At 32.9% G+C, this 18,571-nt stretch overlaps 1 protein-coding gene across 10 annotated transcripts in view; it reads right to left on the bottom strand.

Moving 5' to 3' along the window:
• The window catches only part of DACH1 (dachshund family transcription factor 1), a 368,016-nt gene that overhangs the window by 171,437 nt on the left and 178,008 nt on the right, over positions 1–18,571 (bottom strand). For 9 of the 10 annotated variants that reach the window (XM_072032503.1, XM_038187143.2, XM_072032504.1 and 6 more), the window contains exon 3: positions 8,287–8,448. The exons of the other annotated variant lie outside the window; for it this stretch is intronic. In XM_072032503.1, the coding sequence (XP_071888604.1) occupies positions 8,287–8,448 (162 nt within the window). The remainder of the gene's footprint in view (positions 1–8,286; positions 8,449–18,571) is intronic. 10 annotated transcript variants of the gene reach the window in all.

Here is an 18,571-nt window from a genome sequence, read left to right as displayed (position 1 = left end):
AGGAAACATGAAATATGAAAAGGAAAAAAAAATGGTAAAAAACAAAACAAAACAAAACAAAAAACTAGGAGTTCTAGAGGAGTAAATATTCCTGTGGTTCTAGTATTTGAGTATTCAGACACAAACTGAACTGGCAGTCAAGATCAGGCTGCAAATGAAAAATGTGATGCCTATAACTGAACGATTTAACTTAAGAACATGCTCAGTTCCTTAGCTGCATTCTCATACAATGAGCTTAAAGAAGCAAGAAGAAATTCTAACCTTTAGGATAAACTGCCTACTTCTTCACAGGCCTGCATCCTTCCCTTGTTTGCTTGTCCCCTCCCTCTTCTGTACATATTAATTTATTTTATATAAAATATGTAGTTATTTTACATTGTGATTTTTGCAGCAACATAGCTTACAGTTATCTGCTTTGTCACACAGATATGTTAATGTATTTCCCGACTGCAAAAAGACAAAGCCCCAACACTTGAAGGCAAACCTTGAGACAAGGGTTCTGTATCTATATATAGATACAGCTGACATCAATGATTAGAAAAGGTCTATAAAGCTGTGTTTTTATAAACTGTCACAGTATGCAATTTTCTACATACACCACTTAAGAAAATTTCTTACAGTAGATGCCTGACTTAGACACTTTGGAGGTTGCCTTTCCCCATTACCAGAAGATACTCCAGAAAACTCAACACTCCCTTGAACATAGACACCACAGTAGGTACCTCCACAAAGGTATGCATTGTATGTGTGGAAATACAGCTTCCGTTTCTAGAAAGGGGACTTTTTTTTTTGTTCCTGATTAAACAAAACTCTCCAGGACTTATCTTTATCAAATTACCATTAAGCGCAACATGAGATACTAAGTAGTTCATGTCATTACAACACACCGCTGTAAGAAAGGACACACATCTTTAATTCCCCAGATTTTATTAAAAACATGCAGGAAGCCTATTTTGGTACTTTGTGCTATGTGTGAATGAATACAATAATTATATATTTCTTCAATGTATATCTATTTATATAGAAAATATTTTTGCTGTATAATGTAGCATATTTTCATGTCTATAAGAAGGATTAATACTTTTATGATAATTCATGTTAGAGATGTTAATTAAAATATTTTTGCTGTATGATGTAAAATACTTAGATGTTTATAACACAGGAAAGATACATACTTTCATGATAATTCAATTCAATAATAATTCAAGAGATATGTTAATTTGTCACATATTCCAGAACAGACATTAGTTTTTGAAATTGGGTTAATAATTAAAAAGTTTCAAGTTTTCCGAATAAAGCATGTTTATTAAAAATATATATATATATCCAACTATTTATCCAATTAGGATTATCTTTCATGGAACAGGAAATAAAGTAAATGTGATTGAGCACCATAAATAGTTTTTTTTTTTTTTTTTTTTTTTTTATCCTTACTGACAAGATAGACTGAATCATTTAGATTTTTCCATGAACTTCATACAGCTTCATAGCAGACCCAAAGCACAAATGTCATGCAATAAGCTTTTTCTTCTGTGGTTTTAGAAGTCTATTCTCCCAGTATGTCTTGCATAGATAAAAATCACTCTTTTTAGAAGCGATATGCTTGTACAATCAGAACAAACTTGAGAGTATATTTCTAAATAGTTTTTTTCTGTGAATACCTAAATTCACCTGAGATTTCTGATGACTAGGGTTTTTTTCTTTTTCATTTTGCCTTCTCTTAGGTCCTATTTTGTCATTACTATACCACTGTCTTGCAAAGGACCTGTTAACTCACTCAAATCTTATTCCAAAATACCTTAATCACTTAAGCATTGTGTGATTCATTCATTCTTTACGTAACTACAGTAGATGCAAGACTAAGCACTTTTAATGTACAGTTTAGTTTATCTGATCTCATGTTTGCCATCTACTTTAGGATGAGATGGATCACCCCTACAACTACTTATTTTTGTCTGTTGAGTCTAAAGGGAATCTAAGGTGACTAATATGCAAATGTATACATTTGTTTAAATGAATCCCACAGTGAAAATTTAATCTAGATGAGAGACTCATCATTAAAACATGTCTGACTGTTCAACAGGAAATGTTGAATCTTTGCTAATAATTCTGTTAATTTACTAACTGGTGTTCAGATCATAACATCCAATTCATTGCCTTGTTTAGCAAATTTAACAATCACAATTAAAGGCTAGGGAAGCAGATCCTGCAAAATTATGAACTCCATTTACATTCTCACTTGCCAGACCAGCATTATATTTTAGCCATGAAATTCAAGACTTTTTCCCATGGTATTATGAAGACAAGTAAAATTCCAAAACAGAGTTTAGTGACTTGACTATAGCTAAAGATCTGTTTTTCCCAGTTTTATGAAGACATTCCTTTAGCTTGAAATGCAATGTGTTCAACAGACCATATTTGTCCTTAAGGCTGTATAATTATTCCTTGGCTAGCACCTAGACAATGCTTTTAATCCAAAGATCTCAAACTTTACAGAAGTAGATAAATGTTACTGACGAGCATTTGTCTTATATCCCATGTTGTCAGTTACAACTATAGTCTTGTCTTTAAATGAACTATGTCGTATACTAAACACTGTAATACTGGAAATCATATTTGCAGTCTGAAGTTTATTTTCATTGTTTTCAACAGAGGATTTTTAGAAAAGGAGCACATCCATCCAACTAGTGGATGTGAATACATGATCAGTTTATGCTAACAGAAAAAATACATTAATAAATGCACTGTATAAAAACAACAAAAAAAAGTATAAAAACAAAATAAAATCAGTGTTCAATCTGTTAAACAATAGAAAATTTTTTATGAACTAGTGATACTGTCATTGAACTGGAGAGAGTTTTAGAACAAGCTTGCTCTGGCTTTTTCACCCTATGATTTGGAATCTGTTCACAGTACTGCCAGCTTAACCAAAAAGGATTAACTCTCATATCCAACTGAGAACACAGATAATTCTCAGTAATTGGTAAAAAATGAAGATGAATGGGACTGAGAGATAAGGAGCAATTAGCTCATCAGCAGTTACAGCTGTGCACTCAATCCGGATTCATCTCTTGAGTCTCGGCCCCTTTTAAAGAACCCAGGACACCCCCTCCCCAAAAATTGCTGTACCTGTCCATTATTCCTCTCTCTTCCATTTTATTTCTGTGCTATAGAAAGACACCTGTCATAGCATTCTGTGTAAATTACTACCTCTCCCAGGACCTGTATCTACAGCCAATCTTCTTCTTACATTTAAAAAAAAAAAAGAGGGGGGGGGGAGGGGTGGAAGGGGCGGGGGGAATACAGAAACCAAATGACTACTGTAGACACTCTTAAGTTCCCTGTCAATCGTTTCATTATAGCAGCATCATCTGTTTGAAAATATAAGCAATTCCCTCATCTAATTATAGGGAGGATTTGAGGTTCATTAACATTGCCAAGGCAGAGAATCAGATGTGCAACTGCAGAGCTGTGCTCAGTGGCCTGCATTCTCTGTTTCCTTTTATTTGCTTTTTCAAGGTCTCCAAGACTTTTTCCTGAAACCATAAAAGTAATTCTTTCCTCCAAAATAGACACGTGTGTTTAGAAAAAGGAAATGACTACATGTTGTACTGTTCTATTATTGGGCAAGGTCGCTAGAGAAAAATAATTTAACCTAAATCATTTTATCTCTGATTCTGGATTAAAAAAAAAAAATGCAAGCAACCGTCATTATTTTTGAACAACACAACGCAGGAAATCTTAAATTTGTCTCATAATTTTATACAGTACAAGTAATGTGGATGAATAGAAAACCCAACATGTCAATAAAACTTCTTAATTTTCAACACATTTTGTGGTTGTTTATGGATTAACATGCTAGCCAAGTGTAAAATATTGCCTTGCACTTCCTAACTGTGTTTAGAAACCAAGAACACCAAAGTCTTCATGATTGCTTCACTTCCTTGAAGAAATAATAGCATTTTTTTTTTGTATGAATGTAATTTAAACAATGACATTTTCTTGGGACATCTGTTTTGAGATCACATTTTGAATAGATATGAACTCATTTCCTACTAAGCAAGTAATTTACTATTGTTGATAGTTGTTTACAAGTTTTATGAGTCAGATTTCAGCAAGTGGCAAAGGTCTTTACAAATCCTTTGAGTATTCTCTAAACTGTATTCATAGTTTATTCATTATATAAAATGTTTAGGAAGCAAAAGTATATGGACTGTTCTTTACTTCCCACCAAGTTATAGATAGCAAAGCCTAGCTCACAGAAATATCTTTAAACATTTTTAAAGGCTTCTATCATTTGTTGCTGCAGATTAATGAAGTATGATAGCAAGGTAGTAAGTACTTAAAAGCAGTGAAATAATTGAGGTGATCTACCTATCCATAACTTCAGAGTATCAGGTAGTAAATATGTGACTGATCCTAATAACATCATAAGATGTTGATATGACAAAGAGCAGAACCTCTTCAATTAAATTTAATGTTTGACCTTCTCACTTTATTTCTTTTAACTCTGCAATTAAAACAAAAATAAAAATATGGCATGATCTTAGAGACAATGCATTTTGTTTGCTGCCATATGGAATTCATTTTTTTTAAATGAGAAAACAGTAATTTATCTATCCTGCATGTTGTATATAGAATTGCCACTAAAAAAAAAAAAAATAGAACCTAGGACATTTTTCCTTCTTATCTGCAATGTAGCTCATATCAGCCAAGCTGTCACAAGACAGTACTTGATATAAACAAGAGATTGCAAAGACATCGCAGTAATCAATATTAGGATGGCTACAGTATGGAAGCCCCAACCACTGCATATCATTTGTCTCAGCATCTATTTCTATGACCAAATGAAGCATTAATTCAAATCATAAATCTATGGTGATTTAAATCTGGGAATGAGCACCTGCCTGCTTTAATGATTTATTTTGTACATTTCAGTAAGCAGGAGATTTGTCCATATGAACTGACAGGTCACCTTCAGATGCCAGTAGCAGACTGTTTATCACCATGCAGACTAGCATCTCATCTTAGCAAGTAAATATTAAACTAAAAGAATCCAATTGATTGTGGATGGGGGAGAAAGGCGTTGCAGCCATATATTCTACTCAGTGTGCTAATACCTCATTCCAATTCCTCTGTAATTTATTTTTTCTCTTTTCTTTTCCTTCCTTCCTTTCTTCCTTCCTTCCTTCCTTCCTTCCTTTCTTTCTTTCTTTCTTTCTTTCTTTCTTTCTTTCTTTCTTTCTTTCTTTCTTTCTTTCTTTCTTTCTTTCTTTCTTTCTTTCTTTCTTTCTTTCTTTCTTTCTTTCTTTCTTTCTTTCTTTCTTTCTTTCTTTTTTTTCTCTTTTCTCCTTCTGAAATAATAATGCTGGTGGGAGGATGAAAGCTCAAGGTTACCATGCAAAACTGAGAGATATAAAATAATTACTTATTAGTGTCATTGACTTCCTTCAACTCCCTTCACTCACTAACCTTTTGGCCATTGCTTCAAAGGACCAAGTTAATAAATTTGTGTAGTGCTCTGTATAATTATACAATGTTCATCTACATAAATGACTTCTGTAAGTCACATTAAGCATCTGATTAAAACCAAAAAGCAAGACAATTCAGAAGTAAACCTGACAATATAAGGAGTTCATATTTTATTTTTCTTCCTTCACACACATTAGAAAAGCCCAAGAACAAGGTACGCTCAACCCATGTACATTACCATACACCTGTAACATGTGGGCTAACATTTAGATAAAGTTTTTAGACTGTTTTTTGTTTGTTTTTCTCCAGTTTGGTTAGACATATAACATAATATAAAATATAACAAAAATCAGATTATTTTGTTCTGTTTTATCCCTTCCTCCTGTCAACATTCATAATTTTAATGTTTCAAATTCACGCTTAACAAGCCATAGGTTGTATTGTTAATGATATATGGTCTTAATAATATTTATTTGAAAAAACATAAACATTTGGGGAAAAAAAGAAAAACAACCCCTCAAAACAAACAAAACCAAACAAATAATAATAAAAAAACCCTCGAAACAACAACAAGAAAACACACGCATACCTACTACCAAACAACACTTTTGAAATATGCTTCTTGTCAGGATAATACAATATACTGGTTTTCAGCAATGCAATTGACAAATAGAGTTAATTCTTAGTGAATCTAATAATACACTGGTATAATACACTAGTATATATACACTGGTAACCAATTCTTTGATTCCATAGGCATAAATGACACTGGACACTAGATAGGGCCCACTATAAAAGAAACAAATAAATGAAAGTAATTTTTGAGAAAACTTCCATAGGAAAAATATAATTCAAAGCTGTGCACAAACAAGAAGACTGTATTTCCAGAGACATTTCTGATAGAATGAAAACAACTGAGACCATTATTTTTTTTTCTGAACAAAATGAACTCAATTCTTCATTCATTTAAACTGGGAAAATAACTGAAGTTAACAATTAAGTTAAGTTGCTGAGAGGAGATTTTGGCGATAAATAATGTTACTTTAACCTACTAAAAAAGCTTGAATATAACTTCTCAATCAAGTAAAATGAGTAAACAGTTTATGAGCAGATTAACCATATAAATTTTGTCTCAAACAATTATTTTAAGATGGATTTCAGATGAAATTCAGCTATTCCTCCCACAAATCCTGCAAATACTTCATGTGGTCTACATGTTGATTATTTGTTAACTTTTCCATTTCCATACATGTACAAGTAGTTTGTCTGAACAGCCAAGAAGAATATTAGTTCTCTAATTCAATATGCGAACACTTTGTTTCACATAATGCATGCACTATGCATGCACCTAAATTAGCTTTGAGTTCAGACTCCTTACCCCAATACTTGGTATTTACTTTTTTTTTTTTTCATTTATACTTTTTTTCTTTGTATTTACACTTTAATACTTTACTCTTTTTTTCAGCATCTTAGGGAAGGACAAGCACCTTGTCCTTCCATTATACTTGCTCCTATCATCTCTTCCACTCAGGTTTCAAAGATACCTCCTCTTTACCCACTGTTGTCCTCACAATTTTTCCACTAATATTCTACAGAATGCACGTGTTGGTATTCAAGTACTATCATAATAATTTAAGATAGTTTTCTTTACAAGAGCATGTTTTTAAAAGCTTTTAAGACAAACAAACAAACAAACAAAAACAGATTGTCACCTTATGCATGCATATTGCTGTTATTTAAAATAATGTATCTAGGTGAACTGGTTCTTTGAACTGTAGTCCACATTACTTATAAATAACAGCCTACGAATGCTCCCAGATTGTATAGAACTCTGGTTCACAAACATATTTATTTATGTTAAGGCTATAACATAACTATTTAAGACTCATTTCAAATATATTTACAATATGAAAAATCATAAATAAATAAACAAAAGAGCCCAAAATAAAAACAAAGAATCCCTATCTTATGCCATTTTATTCCAACAAACACCAATTTTGTCTGCAGTTTTCTGAACATACCTCTTTGTCATTGAATTTCTGTTGCTGAGTTCATACTGTCTCAACATGATAAAAGAAACCAATACAATGAAATGGCATAACAAAACATTTTACAGCAGACACACACAGATGATTAAAGATTTAATCAACAACAACAAAAAGTTACTCTAGCTTTGAAGTATGCTTTAGCAAAACAAATCGTCCAAACAAATGAATAAAGTATACCAAAACAATTCTGTTTGAGAAAGAACATGAGTTGCTGATGGTTGCTTAAGAAATGGAAAAATCTGCTAACTACATTTTAAGAATGTGTTTATTAAAATAAAATATGATAGAAACTGCAGAGCATGGCAATAATTTATTGTGTATGTATGTTTTCCTTTTGTCACAGGGCACATGAAAGTATGAAATATTTTCCTTTCAAGCTTGTGTTCTGAATTACCTAAAGTCGATACCCAGCACACTGAGCAAGAGACATTGTTAAATTTCACTTTGACACCATCATCTGTCACCCCACCTGTACTTTGAAAAATGAACTCTAAGCAATCAAACCACTTTCTTTCATGGAAAATATTAACTAGAGTCTGCAAAAGTAACCTGCAAAGGGAATAATACTTTTTTGTAATAGTAACAACAACGCTTAATGCTGGTATAAAAACAAAACTAAACTAAAAACATTAAGAAAAGGAAAAAAGAATATGCAACATTTTACACCAAATCAAAAACTTCAGAAGGAAGTCTAGAAGAATCACCATTTTAATAAAACACCATCAGAGTGTTATGGACTTTGTATAACGATGTGTCTGAGACTTACCAACACTTGAATTCAGATCTCCATTTTCAGAGTCTGCTCCATGCTGGTTGTTATTTGCATGATAGTTGGACATAGCTTCCAATTTAATTTTTTTCACTTTCATTGCTTCTGCTATGGCAGCATTGGTGGCAGCTGCTGCTGCTGCAGCTGCTGCTGTCAGGCCTGCAAAGTATGAATAAAATTTAATATACATTATTCTATGATTCTTCATTATTGTAGGGACTAAGACTGTTACTCTTCCTTCATGCTTACTACGAACAGAGAACACTGCAGAGTAGTTTTCTTCTTGTTTCATTTGAGGGCTATCAATTTTTTCAAATAAAATATTTCACATCCTATATAAATAGTTACTTCTAAACATCCCACGTCCACCTAAATCTTAGCTTGGTATCCAGTAACTGCAATTATAATAGTCATAACTAGCTGTAGCTACAAATACGTGCTTTCAGAAACCAGATTTTGTTTGTAAATGATCTGAAGCATCTGAATAAGAAAAGGTGAACATGCATGCAACTGTACTTTGAAAAAATCTTTTAAATGTAAAATGTTTTTGTCATGCTAAATAAAATAAATTAAAAAACAAATCCATAATTTTTGTTTATGAATAACAGACTAAAGAACTCAGACATTTAGTTCTAATTTCATATATAATATCTAGGAGATGTGAGCCCCCATAGGAATCATTTCTAGAAGAAAAGGTAGCTATGCAGAACATTGATAACATACTTATTTTGCTTTCCCAAAACTATAAGGCACTACAGAATTTAGCAATGAGAAGGGGATCCATTAAATACCAAAGACGAAGGCACCTTCAGGCACCTTCAGTCCTTGTCCTACCAAACCACATTTCGGCCATTCAGACATATACAGGAATATTTTACAAAAATGAGGAAAGTTTTCTCTGTCAAAAGCAGTTACGAGAAATACTCTAGTAATGCCTTCAAAACTCAAAATTAGATACAGTCTTTACTCAATGTCATAAATTTTTGCCTTCCTCCTTAAGGAGGAATATTTTTTCCGCTATCCCCAGGCAGCACTGCTGTCCATTCCTTTTGTTTTGCTCCAGCTTGGGTGATGATGAAAAGAAGCCAATGTCAAAACTCCTCAAGAGCTACCCAGAAAAAGACCTCCGCTACTTTCTGCTTGTCTCACATGATTAAAACAGGAGGTAGAGATGGAAATTAAAGAAAATTAAACCCAAGAAATGAAGGAGAAAGCAGTAAAATACATAAGTTTTATGCAATAAAACTACCAATCTAAGCCCTCAATCTGTGATATCGCATGAGTAGCAGACCCTCAATACTTTTGAACCAAGATTCTTGCCCTGACAGGGGAGACAGCTTGAAAGATCTGTGTAATTAGTTTAAAGGTGTCTGCTTGTCTGATTTTCAGCTATCCTGAGAGGTGTGAAGTGTCTTACAGATCTCAAGAGGAATTAACTCCATGACTTACTATTCTAGTGGGCCTAGGCTGCTGCCCAGCATAGGAAGAGCACAATTTATCAGGGAATACCAAATAAGTAAAGAATCCCAGGCTGCTGAGGTAAATACTGCTACCAGCATTGCTTCCATGGGTTTCTTATTGTCTCTTTTACCTTCTTAAATGGAAAACGAGTTCAGTATTACCATGTTTTCAGCTAGCAACAGAAGATAACCCACTGGTGAGAAAGCTGAAGGTGAATGGACTTCAGGAATCTCCATCATCACATGGAAAGCAAAAAGGTGGCATAAGGGGTGCTTTTTCATATATTATGTCTTGCTTCAAGGTTGGTTTCCCTTATTTCTCTGCTTGACTGTATAAAGCTTAGCAAACAACTCCAGCCTCTCTACTTGCCTCACAAAGACTTCCAGCACCTTTACATGCAATGAGAATTACCAAGTATGGGATAATTACATTCTGCGTGGGCAGATCAATATTATTTAGGAAACTTCCAATTCAGGAAGAAGTACCAAAAGGAAAAAAAATCAAATCAGAAGGTGGATAAACTCGAGGGTTTTATTTTATTTTAGCTTCTGCCACTATTACAAAATGTGCACATACTTGTCTTAAGAAGGTACTGACAATAACATGGATTGTTTCCAATGATATTTTTATCTTAGAGGAAGGATATGAAGTTATACATTACACAAATTTGGTTACAGTCCTTAAATTAGGCCAAAGAGAAAAGGATAGTGCACCTCTGAACATTGGTTTGTATCCTGTGTTCATTAAACAATGCAATATCCTATACTTCCTTATATATATATATATATATACACACTACTGAAAAGCTAAAACTAGCATCTTTAAAGAAAAATCCCTTAGAAAAATAATAAAATACCAATATATAAAACTAATAAATATGACAGCATACCTCAAACTTTTGGTTGTTATTGCACTCTCGATCAGTTTTTAAACACCACCAAATATTAGAATAAACCCCATATTAAACCAATACTCCATTGGATTTGTGAGCCCCCCTGGAAATATTATTGTCTATCTGAAAATACTGTTGTTCACCATTGCAGAACTGCTAAAATAAAACCCTCTTTTGCTGCAAAATTTGCAAAATCATGTAGGCATTTATAGTTTCTTCTGAAGCACACATAACGCTTCTCTGTAAAGAAAGCCATACCCTTTGGATAGGGGCTGGAAAAATAAAACGCAGACTGCTGATATACAGTTTAATACAATTCTTTCAAAACAATACTTGCGATAATAAAATAAATTTTTTTAAAAGCAGAAATTAAACTTTAAATTTTATTCCTTCTCTCATGTAACTGCTTAAGTGATTGAAATTATCACTTTGCCATACAGCAATTAATTTAAACTGTATGTAACTGAAACGTGTCTCTCATATAAACATGAGTCAGAGCAGGAGGAAGTACAGAAGAGGGGCACTGAGTATGGGATAATCCTCAGAATTGTAGCTTAATCCAGTTCTTCACAGCAATGTCAACCTAGCACAGTTTCTGCCTTACTGTTACTTTTTTCTACTTTTTAACTGCCACGATATAGCAAAGCACTTGCAAGGAAGTGGAAGGCAAGGAAGGTCCTGAGCCACTCACCAGAGCCCCTGGCACTGGTGCAGTGTGGAGGACAAAACTTTCTTGTTAACACGTTGCCCTACTTATCTCACCAGAAAAGGCTGTCATATATTTAATAAATAAGAGATTTATAAACTGTTACATAGCAACTATATGTATATTTAACAATTCTAAACTTTAAAGTTCACATATATACTTGGGACTTTTTTTTTTCTTTAAACAGGTCATTTGAAAAAAAACTTTTGACCTAAACATTAATTAATATCTTTTTTCTCTTACAAGAAATGGGCACAGCCACAGAATTTCCAAGTTGTATATTTTTCATTACATTTTATCTTCAATATGAGAAAAAGAAAAATCATCTATTAAGGCATACGAAATGGAAGAAATAATAAGAATCACATTCAACATCCCTTTAGATATTTATTTTTTTACAAAAAATTATTTGAACAGTTAAAAAGCGTCCAGGCTAAAATACTCAATGGATTAAAGTCAATGGTAGTTGTCATTAATATTCTGAAATTGATAAGTTGTTTATGTCTGGCATTTTTCCTGCTGATTATGCAGTGAGACAGGCAGCTTTATAAATATCTCATCACTCCATCGTCACACAAATTTCATCGACAGTGCTCATGCACAGCTATTAGCAATATGAATCTAACCATTACAAGAGGAAAGAAAATCGAACATGTGGCATTAATACGCAGTCCTGGTTCCTAACCATCTGATAGGCAGATGGTGTAAAGCGGATTCTCCAGCTGAAATGAAGGGGCACATCATTTAAAACCTTGTTTGCATTCTAACTGATATCAGTGCCATATTGATATACATGATACATCATGGCAGTATTTGAACAATCTAGTTTGTTTCAGTCATAAATGTTTACAGCCTTGTTTTTTATCTTTAGAAGCATGTTCTGAAGAGCATATTTTTAATTTATGAAACCTATTGTTTACTTCTGTTGAACCAGAAGATTAGTGAAAAGCAGGAATATTAAATTACCACAACTGTAGCAGTATAACTAAGATGGATGAATAAAGTATGTTTTTTCAATAAAATATGTTACTAAAGGAATTAAAAATTAGCCAAGGCATCTTATGCATTAAATACATTTATTCATTTAAACCTTACAGCTTTTTTCCCATGTGACATACTTAGAACTTTAATACTTTATAAAGCTATTCATTTAAATCTCTTCCTGCATGCAATTAATCTTGTCCAACAATTTATTTCAAAACGCAAAACATCAGAAAGTAAAGTTTAATTCAACAATCATGGTTCTGAAGTAATCTCAGTATTGCTGACAGTTCCTATAGACTCGTCAGCAAAGTCTGTTCAAGGTGTCTTGTAGGAACTGCATGAATTTGAATTACAACTCAATTGAAAGCTCTCCAAGCCTTAGTAGGAACTCGGGAACAAGAAGCAAAACACCAAAAGAAACCGTGAATGATCCTTTCCTACAAAGACCTTCCCTCTTCTGTCACTAGATTACTTTGGCCTGTTGGGTGTGTTTATAGCTGTTAATTATGTTAATAAAGTTGCAGCCTGCTGCCTCTGCCAAATATAATCATAAGCATTCTCCTGCCAAGTTCTAGTCTAATTTACACCCATGCAACTCTACTGAAGGCAAAATTTTGTGGGTGAGAATAAGACCAGAAGTATGCCCAGTATGTGTGGTCTCCAATGCTGAAAAATGAGTGAATAAAACACAACAACATAAAAACATACAATCTTCAGAAAACAATTCTATTTTCAAAGTAAAATGCTTGAGAAAGATGTCCAATATCATGAAAGATTTTCAAAAACTGTACAAATTACTGGTGGGGACTAAATCATATCCTGGAGTTCTGCCTTCCAACAAATATTATTCCCTGCCTTAAGAGACTGCTCTTAAAACTTTCAATTTTTATGGCACAACAATTTTACTACACATCCTAACTGTGAAGGAAAAAAAAGAAAATGAAGCATGAGTATTCTTTTCAGGCTCAAATACATCTCAAAATGTGTATTTTGGATGTTATACCTAAACCCAGTCCTTTGACAAATTACAAACTTATTTCAGTAATTGATCTTAATTCATTTTTAACTCCCTTCATATAACTATTCCTAATAATAATCAGCTTTCCTAATAATTATTTCTAATAGCTACCTTTCTTTGCATATGTCATACATACACATATTTATGGGTATATAAAACAGCCAATTATATATCTATCTATATGTCTATATCTATATATAGATATATGTAATCTATATAGATATACATATAGATATATATTTTCACAATCTCTTTCTTTAGGACTTTGATAACATTTTCTTGATATGTTATCTCTGCCATCAAAGAATAGGCAGAAAACCAAAAAATGACTGTCAGCAGTGTGTTACATTTAATTTCATTTATTTGCTGGAAAGTTCATTCTACGGAAATGTTTTATTCTTTGTGTGGGAGGAGATCCAAATTTCATCTAAATTCTGAAAGAACTCCTTTCATTATTTCAAATTAACGTTTAATCCTTTTTCTTATATTTTATTTCAGTGGCATGGACTTGAAAATAATTCATGTCTTTTCTTGACTTAATTCCAGATTTCATATTGGAGTTCTTATTTGGGCAAAAATCTTACTATAATCTAAAAAAACTTTGCCTGAGAAATAAATGTTGGGTTACATCATATGTTACATGGTTACATCATAGGACTTGACCCTGATCACTGTAGATTATTGCATTGGTTTCACGGCTTTCAACAGTTCAGGTACAAGTTTTTGGTAGCTTATTATACTGCTACCAAGTTATTTCAAACGAAATAGGATCCTAACTTCACTCCTAACATCTAATGGGTGTTTTATATAGTGTGATACATAAAACAAGAAGTGGAAAGCAATTTGCAGGAGGACAGAGGACTGATTACATAGATTGTGGGAAGGGGAACTTCACACTGTACCATAATGTTCTGTTAAAATATACTGATTTTCATTAGCAGAGTTCTTCATGTAAAATGTAGTTCTGGAACCTAACAGTTACCATTATAGTTAAGATGAGAAGCCTTATTTTTGTTAAGCTTCCTGGACTGATCTCATACAACAACATTAGTGTATCCCAAAAATGTCATTACCTGTCGTTTCAGGATAATCAAAAAAGTCCTTGTCAGGACTTTCTAGTTTTATTTTCTTGCTCAGCTTGAATGGTTCAGCATAAATTGCTCATTAAGATTTTTTTCCAAACATCTTTTAAATGGCTGTTATTAAAACAGTCACGCAAATACAAGTGAAATAAATAATTGTACTTTAAATATTGTTAAAGAAGGATTACTTAGAAAAAATCACCCATATGACCTAATTTAGAATAGTGCAACTAAAATGGAATTGCCAATCTTGTACTGGGACAAAAACAGTGTATGTGAGGCTCAAACCATCTGTTGTTCATCAAAACTAATCAGACCTTTTTCCTGTAACTACTCCTAAATTGCAATATGAATTTTGAGGTCTGGGTATTGCATTTAAAATAAACAAAAAAAAAAAAAAAAAAAAAAAAAAAAAAAAAAAAAAGCTATATTTCTACAGCAACCTTCAAATCTAAAAATCTTTTTACTTCTAATATATCCCTGCAATTAATAATAATAGCAGAAATAAAGAATGGACCCAGAAAGAAGCAGTGTTCTCTTGATCTGTTTTGTTAAACGTAGATAAAACTTAAGCTAAATAAGCTTAAGCTAGATAAAACCTTGTTTGTTGAAAGAGAACTACTGGCAGATTCAGTAATGTGGAAAAAAAATGTAAATACAATTATTTCATCACCAATATATCTACAACAGTACAACAGCACAACAGAGAAAAAAACTATTATACTGATGGATATATATTCCTTGAAGTTTGTTTGTTTTTGTACTAAGTAAAAAGTATAATCATAAAGTGTATTTCAAATACCACAGCCAAATAATAGCTTAACAAATAGCTTAACACAGTTTTGTGATCTGTGAATTTATTATTGGTTTGATGCAATTGCTGCAGAATTAAAACAATGCATATTGTATAAATGCCTTGTTATATTATTGTGCCTCTCAGCAACAGTTTAAAATACTACTGTAATGCATACAGCTTCAGAACAATACAATTAAGAGAGAACATTCTTTCTTAAACAAGTCATCTTTTCAAAAGCAATAGATTCTCAGTTCTCATTCAGTCTGTTGCATTATTCATTTCATGTGCAACCTCATGCTGGACCATAAATTGTTACTTTATCTAATCAAAGGCGACTTAACTCCACAGAAGGTCAAAGGTTTAATTTTGTGAAGTATTATCTTACACTATGAGTTTAACCGAAAAATAGAAGAAGAAAAACAGCCAAGAAACTGGTAATAAATGAACCTTTATTGCCTCAGGCATTGGCCTAGTTAATAAACTTTCATTGAAGGTTTCTTTCAACTGTTATGGACAATGAGGTTAAAAAAAAAAAAAAAAAATCTTAAATTACAGCCATGTGTGACTTTTAAAGCAGGCATTCTTTTTTATCTCAACCTCCCTAGCTAAGGAAAAAGACAAAGAGATTGTCTTCAATTTCTTAACCAGAAATGTGTGCTTCTAAACAGATGAAAAAGTGCAGATCAAGCCTTTTAAAAAGAAGAGGTCAGCTTTGAACAATATAAAAAAATACTTTTACTTAAGCGTCAAACAATCTCCACAATCCACAATCTCTTTAACTGAATAGTATGGATTTCTCCTCTGCCCCCTCCCCTCCAAAAAAAAGTATGCGTGAAGGGAAAATATATATACTAACAATATATTATGCTAACAATGATGCTTGGTACCTAACAGACTTTCTGTTTTACATTTGCATTGCTAGAATGCAATAATGTCTCTTGTTTAATAGAATGACTTATTATGGGAACAACTTTCTTGCACTTTTAGCAAACAGAAGTTCCTTTCTTCCTTTTGTGTGTATTATCTCATGTTCTCACAACACTATTCTCTCTGTTACAAAAAATTCAAAGGTTTAACATAAAGAAAGTTACTGATAGTTATTGGTGTTCTGTGAATTTTCCTGAATAGCATTCTTATATTTGAATAATTGCTATGTCTTTTATTTACATGTTCTTTGAGTTTTGCTTAGAGAAATGCATAATAAAATCAGTAGCACTTAATAAAATGTTATTTTTTAACTTCAGACTAATTTATAACTAGATGGACACAATTAATTAATTGCAACACTGCTACAATTAAAAAAAAAAAAGGGGGGGGGGACGGACGTGTTCATGTCTGTAACAGCAGTAATGCAGCTAAATACTCATAATCTTCCAAGCAGCAGGAGCTTTTTTGTTTTGTTTGGTTTGGTTTGGTTTGGTTTGGTTTGGTTTTTTTTATAAACCTAATTCACAGTTTGACACAGATCCTGGGGTAACGGCACACAGTTCTTTGATGAAACTAATATCTGAACACTGTTGAAGCAGCCTGATGGCCCCATGGAAGTCTCCCTACTACTTCCAAGCTCAGCCTTGTAAATGGAGTTACCAAAAGCATTCCACTAGACCCAAAGAAGCCCAAATGCCTGATCACGTGTGTGAAATTTAACTTATTCATCTGTGGGATCAAAAGAGGTTTAGAATAAAATGAGATTGTAGCTGTTGACACAGTGTTCCTGTTTTAGCTTTTACAGACTTTTGGTCTGATGGATGTGCCCACAGAGGAACCATTTCTCTGCACTACACTGAAGAAATAGTCCATAGATATTTACTTTAAGTGGGATCAAAACCTTTGTGGCCCATGTGGCTTTGATCCCAAAGCAACGTTTTTGCCCAGAGAAAGCAAGATTAGATTCACACTTTTGGTGATTAAAATGTAAACAAGAATTGTCAACTGCAGACTTATTTCAGGCTTCCGCCTCCCCCAAGAAATTAAAACATTTTTTTTTCTATTCATGAAAGAAAGAAAGAAAAGAATGCAGAACGTTAATTACAAACAATTGCCATTCCCAACTGAGATGAAGTATTATCATAACAGCTCATAGAGTGTATCTTCAACAGACATTTAAAATATAAGATACAATTTAAAGGTATTAAAGAAAAAATCCATAGCATTATTCAGTAATAGCATAAGAATATGCTACATAAATATTCAAATATCCAAATATCAAAAGTTTAAAATACTTTTAAAGAACAATTCTCAGTCTGCTTTGTCACATTTAGTTTTAAATTAGATATTTTATCCCAGAAAACAAACAAACAAACAATATTTGGTTTATAATATATACTTAAAATTCTGTAACATTCTACTGTTTGCCTTTCTGTATTTACAAAAGTGAAAAGCAGGCTGCACCAAGCAATAGAATGATGGAAAAAATCCCAGAAATCTACTGCTATTTCAAGGCCTATATGCCATTGTTTTATCACCTAAAGTTGAGTGAAAGAATTTTCATACATGTATATCAAAATGTAAAGCATGTAAGGGCCAGGAGAGTCCTTTCTCCTCCTCCACATCTCTATTCACTTGAAGTTTTTTAACTTCAAGTTTTTTAACTTCAAGAGCTGCACTGTGGCTTTGGGCCTCTTTTTTTTTTTTTTTGGTGGTGGTGTTTTTTTTTCTTTTCCTCCACTCCATTTGTTTGTTTGCTTGTTTTTGTTTTCGTTTTGTCAGATCCATTATGCATTTTGCCATGCCAGAGGGAAGGCATGGGGCTAAATGTACTATTACAGAACACTGATGCAGAACTGTGATACTGTACAAAGTAGTTGTGATAACGACTTACAGGGAACACTGTGTAGTCCTGCTTCCAGATTAAAAGGCAGTAAATTCTTAAAGACATCCTACTCTCACCTATATGCTCTACTTGTTGCATCAGGTAACAGAACACTAAATTTCATGGACTGGCACCTAATCTAATCTCTGCAGTGTGCACACTTCTTTTGGCACCTTGAGTGCACTAGAAAAATCATAGACTTTGTACATTTTGAGATGTACATTTGTACATCTCTTTCTAATAAAAAACATGGCATACCAGTGGGATGATGTTCATTTGTGTCATATCCTGGCACTCAGTCAAACCATGGCCACATTATGACACCAAATCAAAGGAGTTCTCTCCAGCCCATGGTGAGACATCTTCAAATAATTTTGTTGAATAATACCTCGAATCACCTCATACTCAAAAAGTAAATATTTGAAGACTCTTAATAATATTAAAGGGGAAAACATGCACACATAATCACTGTATTTGGTTACACAAAAACAAATATGCAGAAACTTTTCCACAGTCCCTTTTATATTGATG

Source organism: Anas platyrhynchos, chromosome 1 (genome assembly GCF_047663525.1).
Source record: "Anas platyrhynchos isolate ZD024472 breed Pekin duck chromosome 1, IASCAAS_PekinDuck_T2T, whole genome shotgun sequence".
Classification (NCBI taxonomy): Eukaryota; Metazoa; Chordata; class Aves; order Anseriformes; family Anatidae; genus Anas; species Anas platyrhynchos.
Note: the sequence above shows the minus strand (reverse complement) of the source record. Positions and strands in the feature narration are given on the sequence as shown.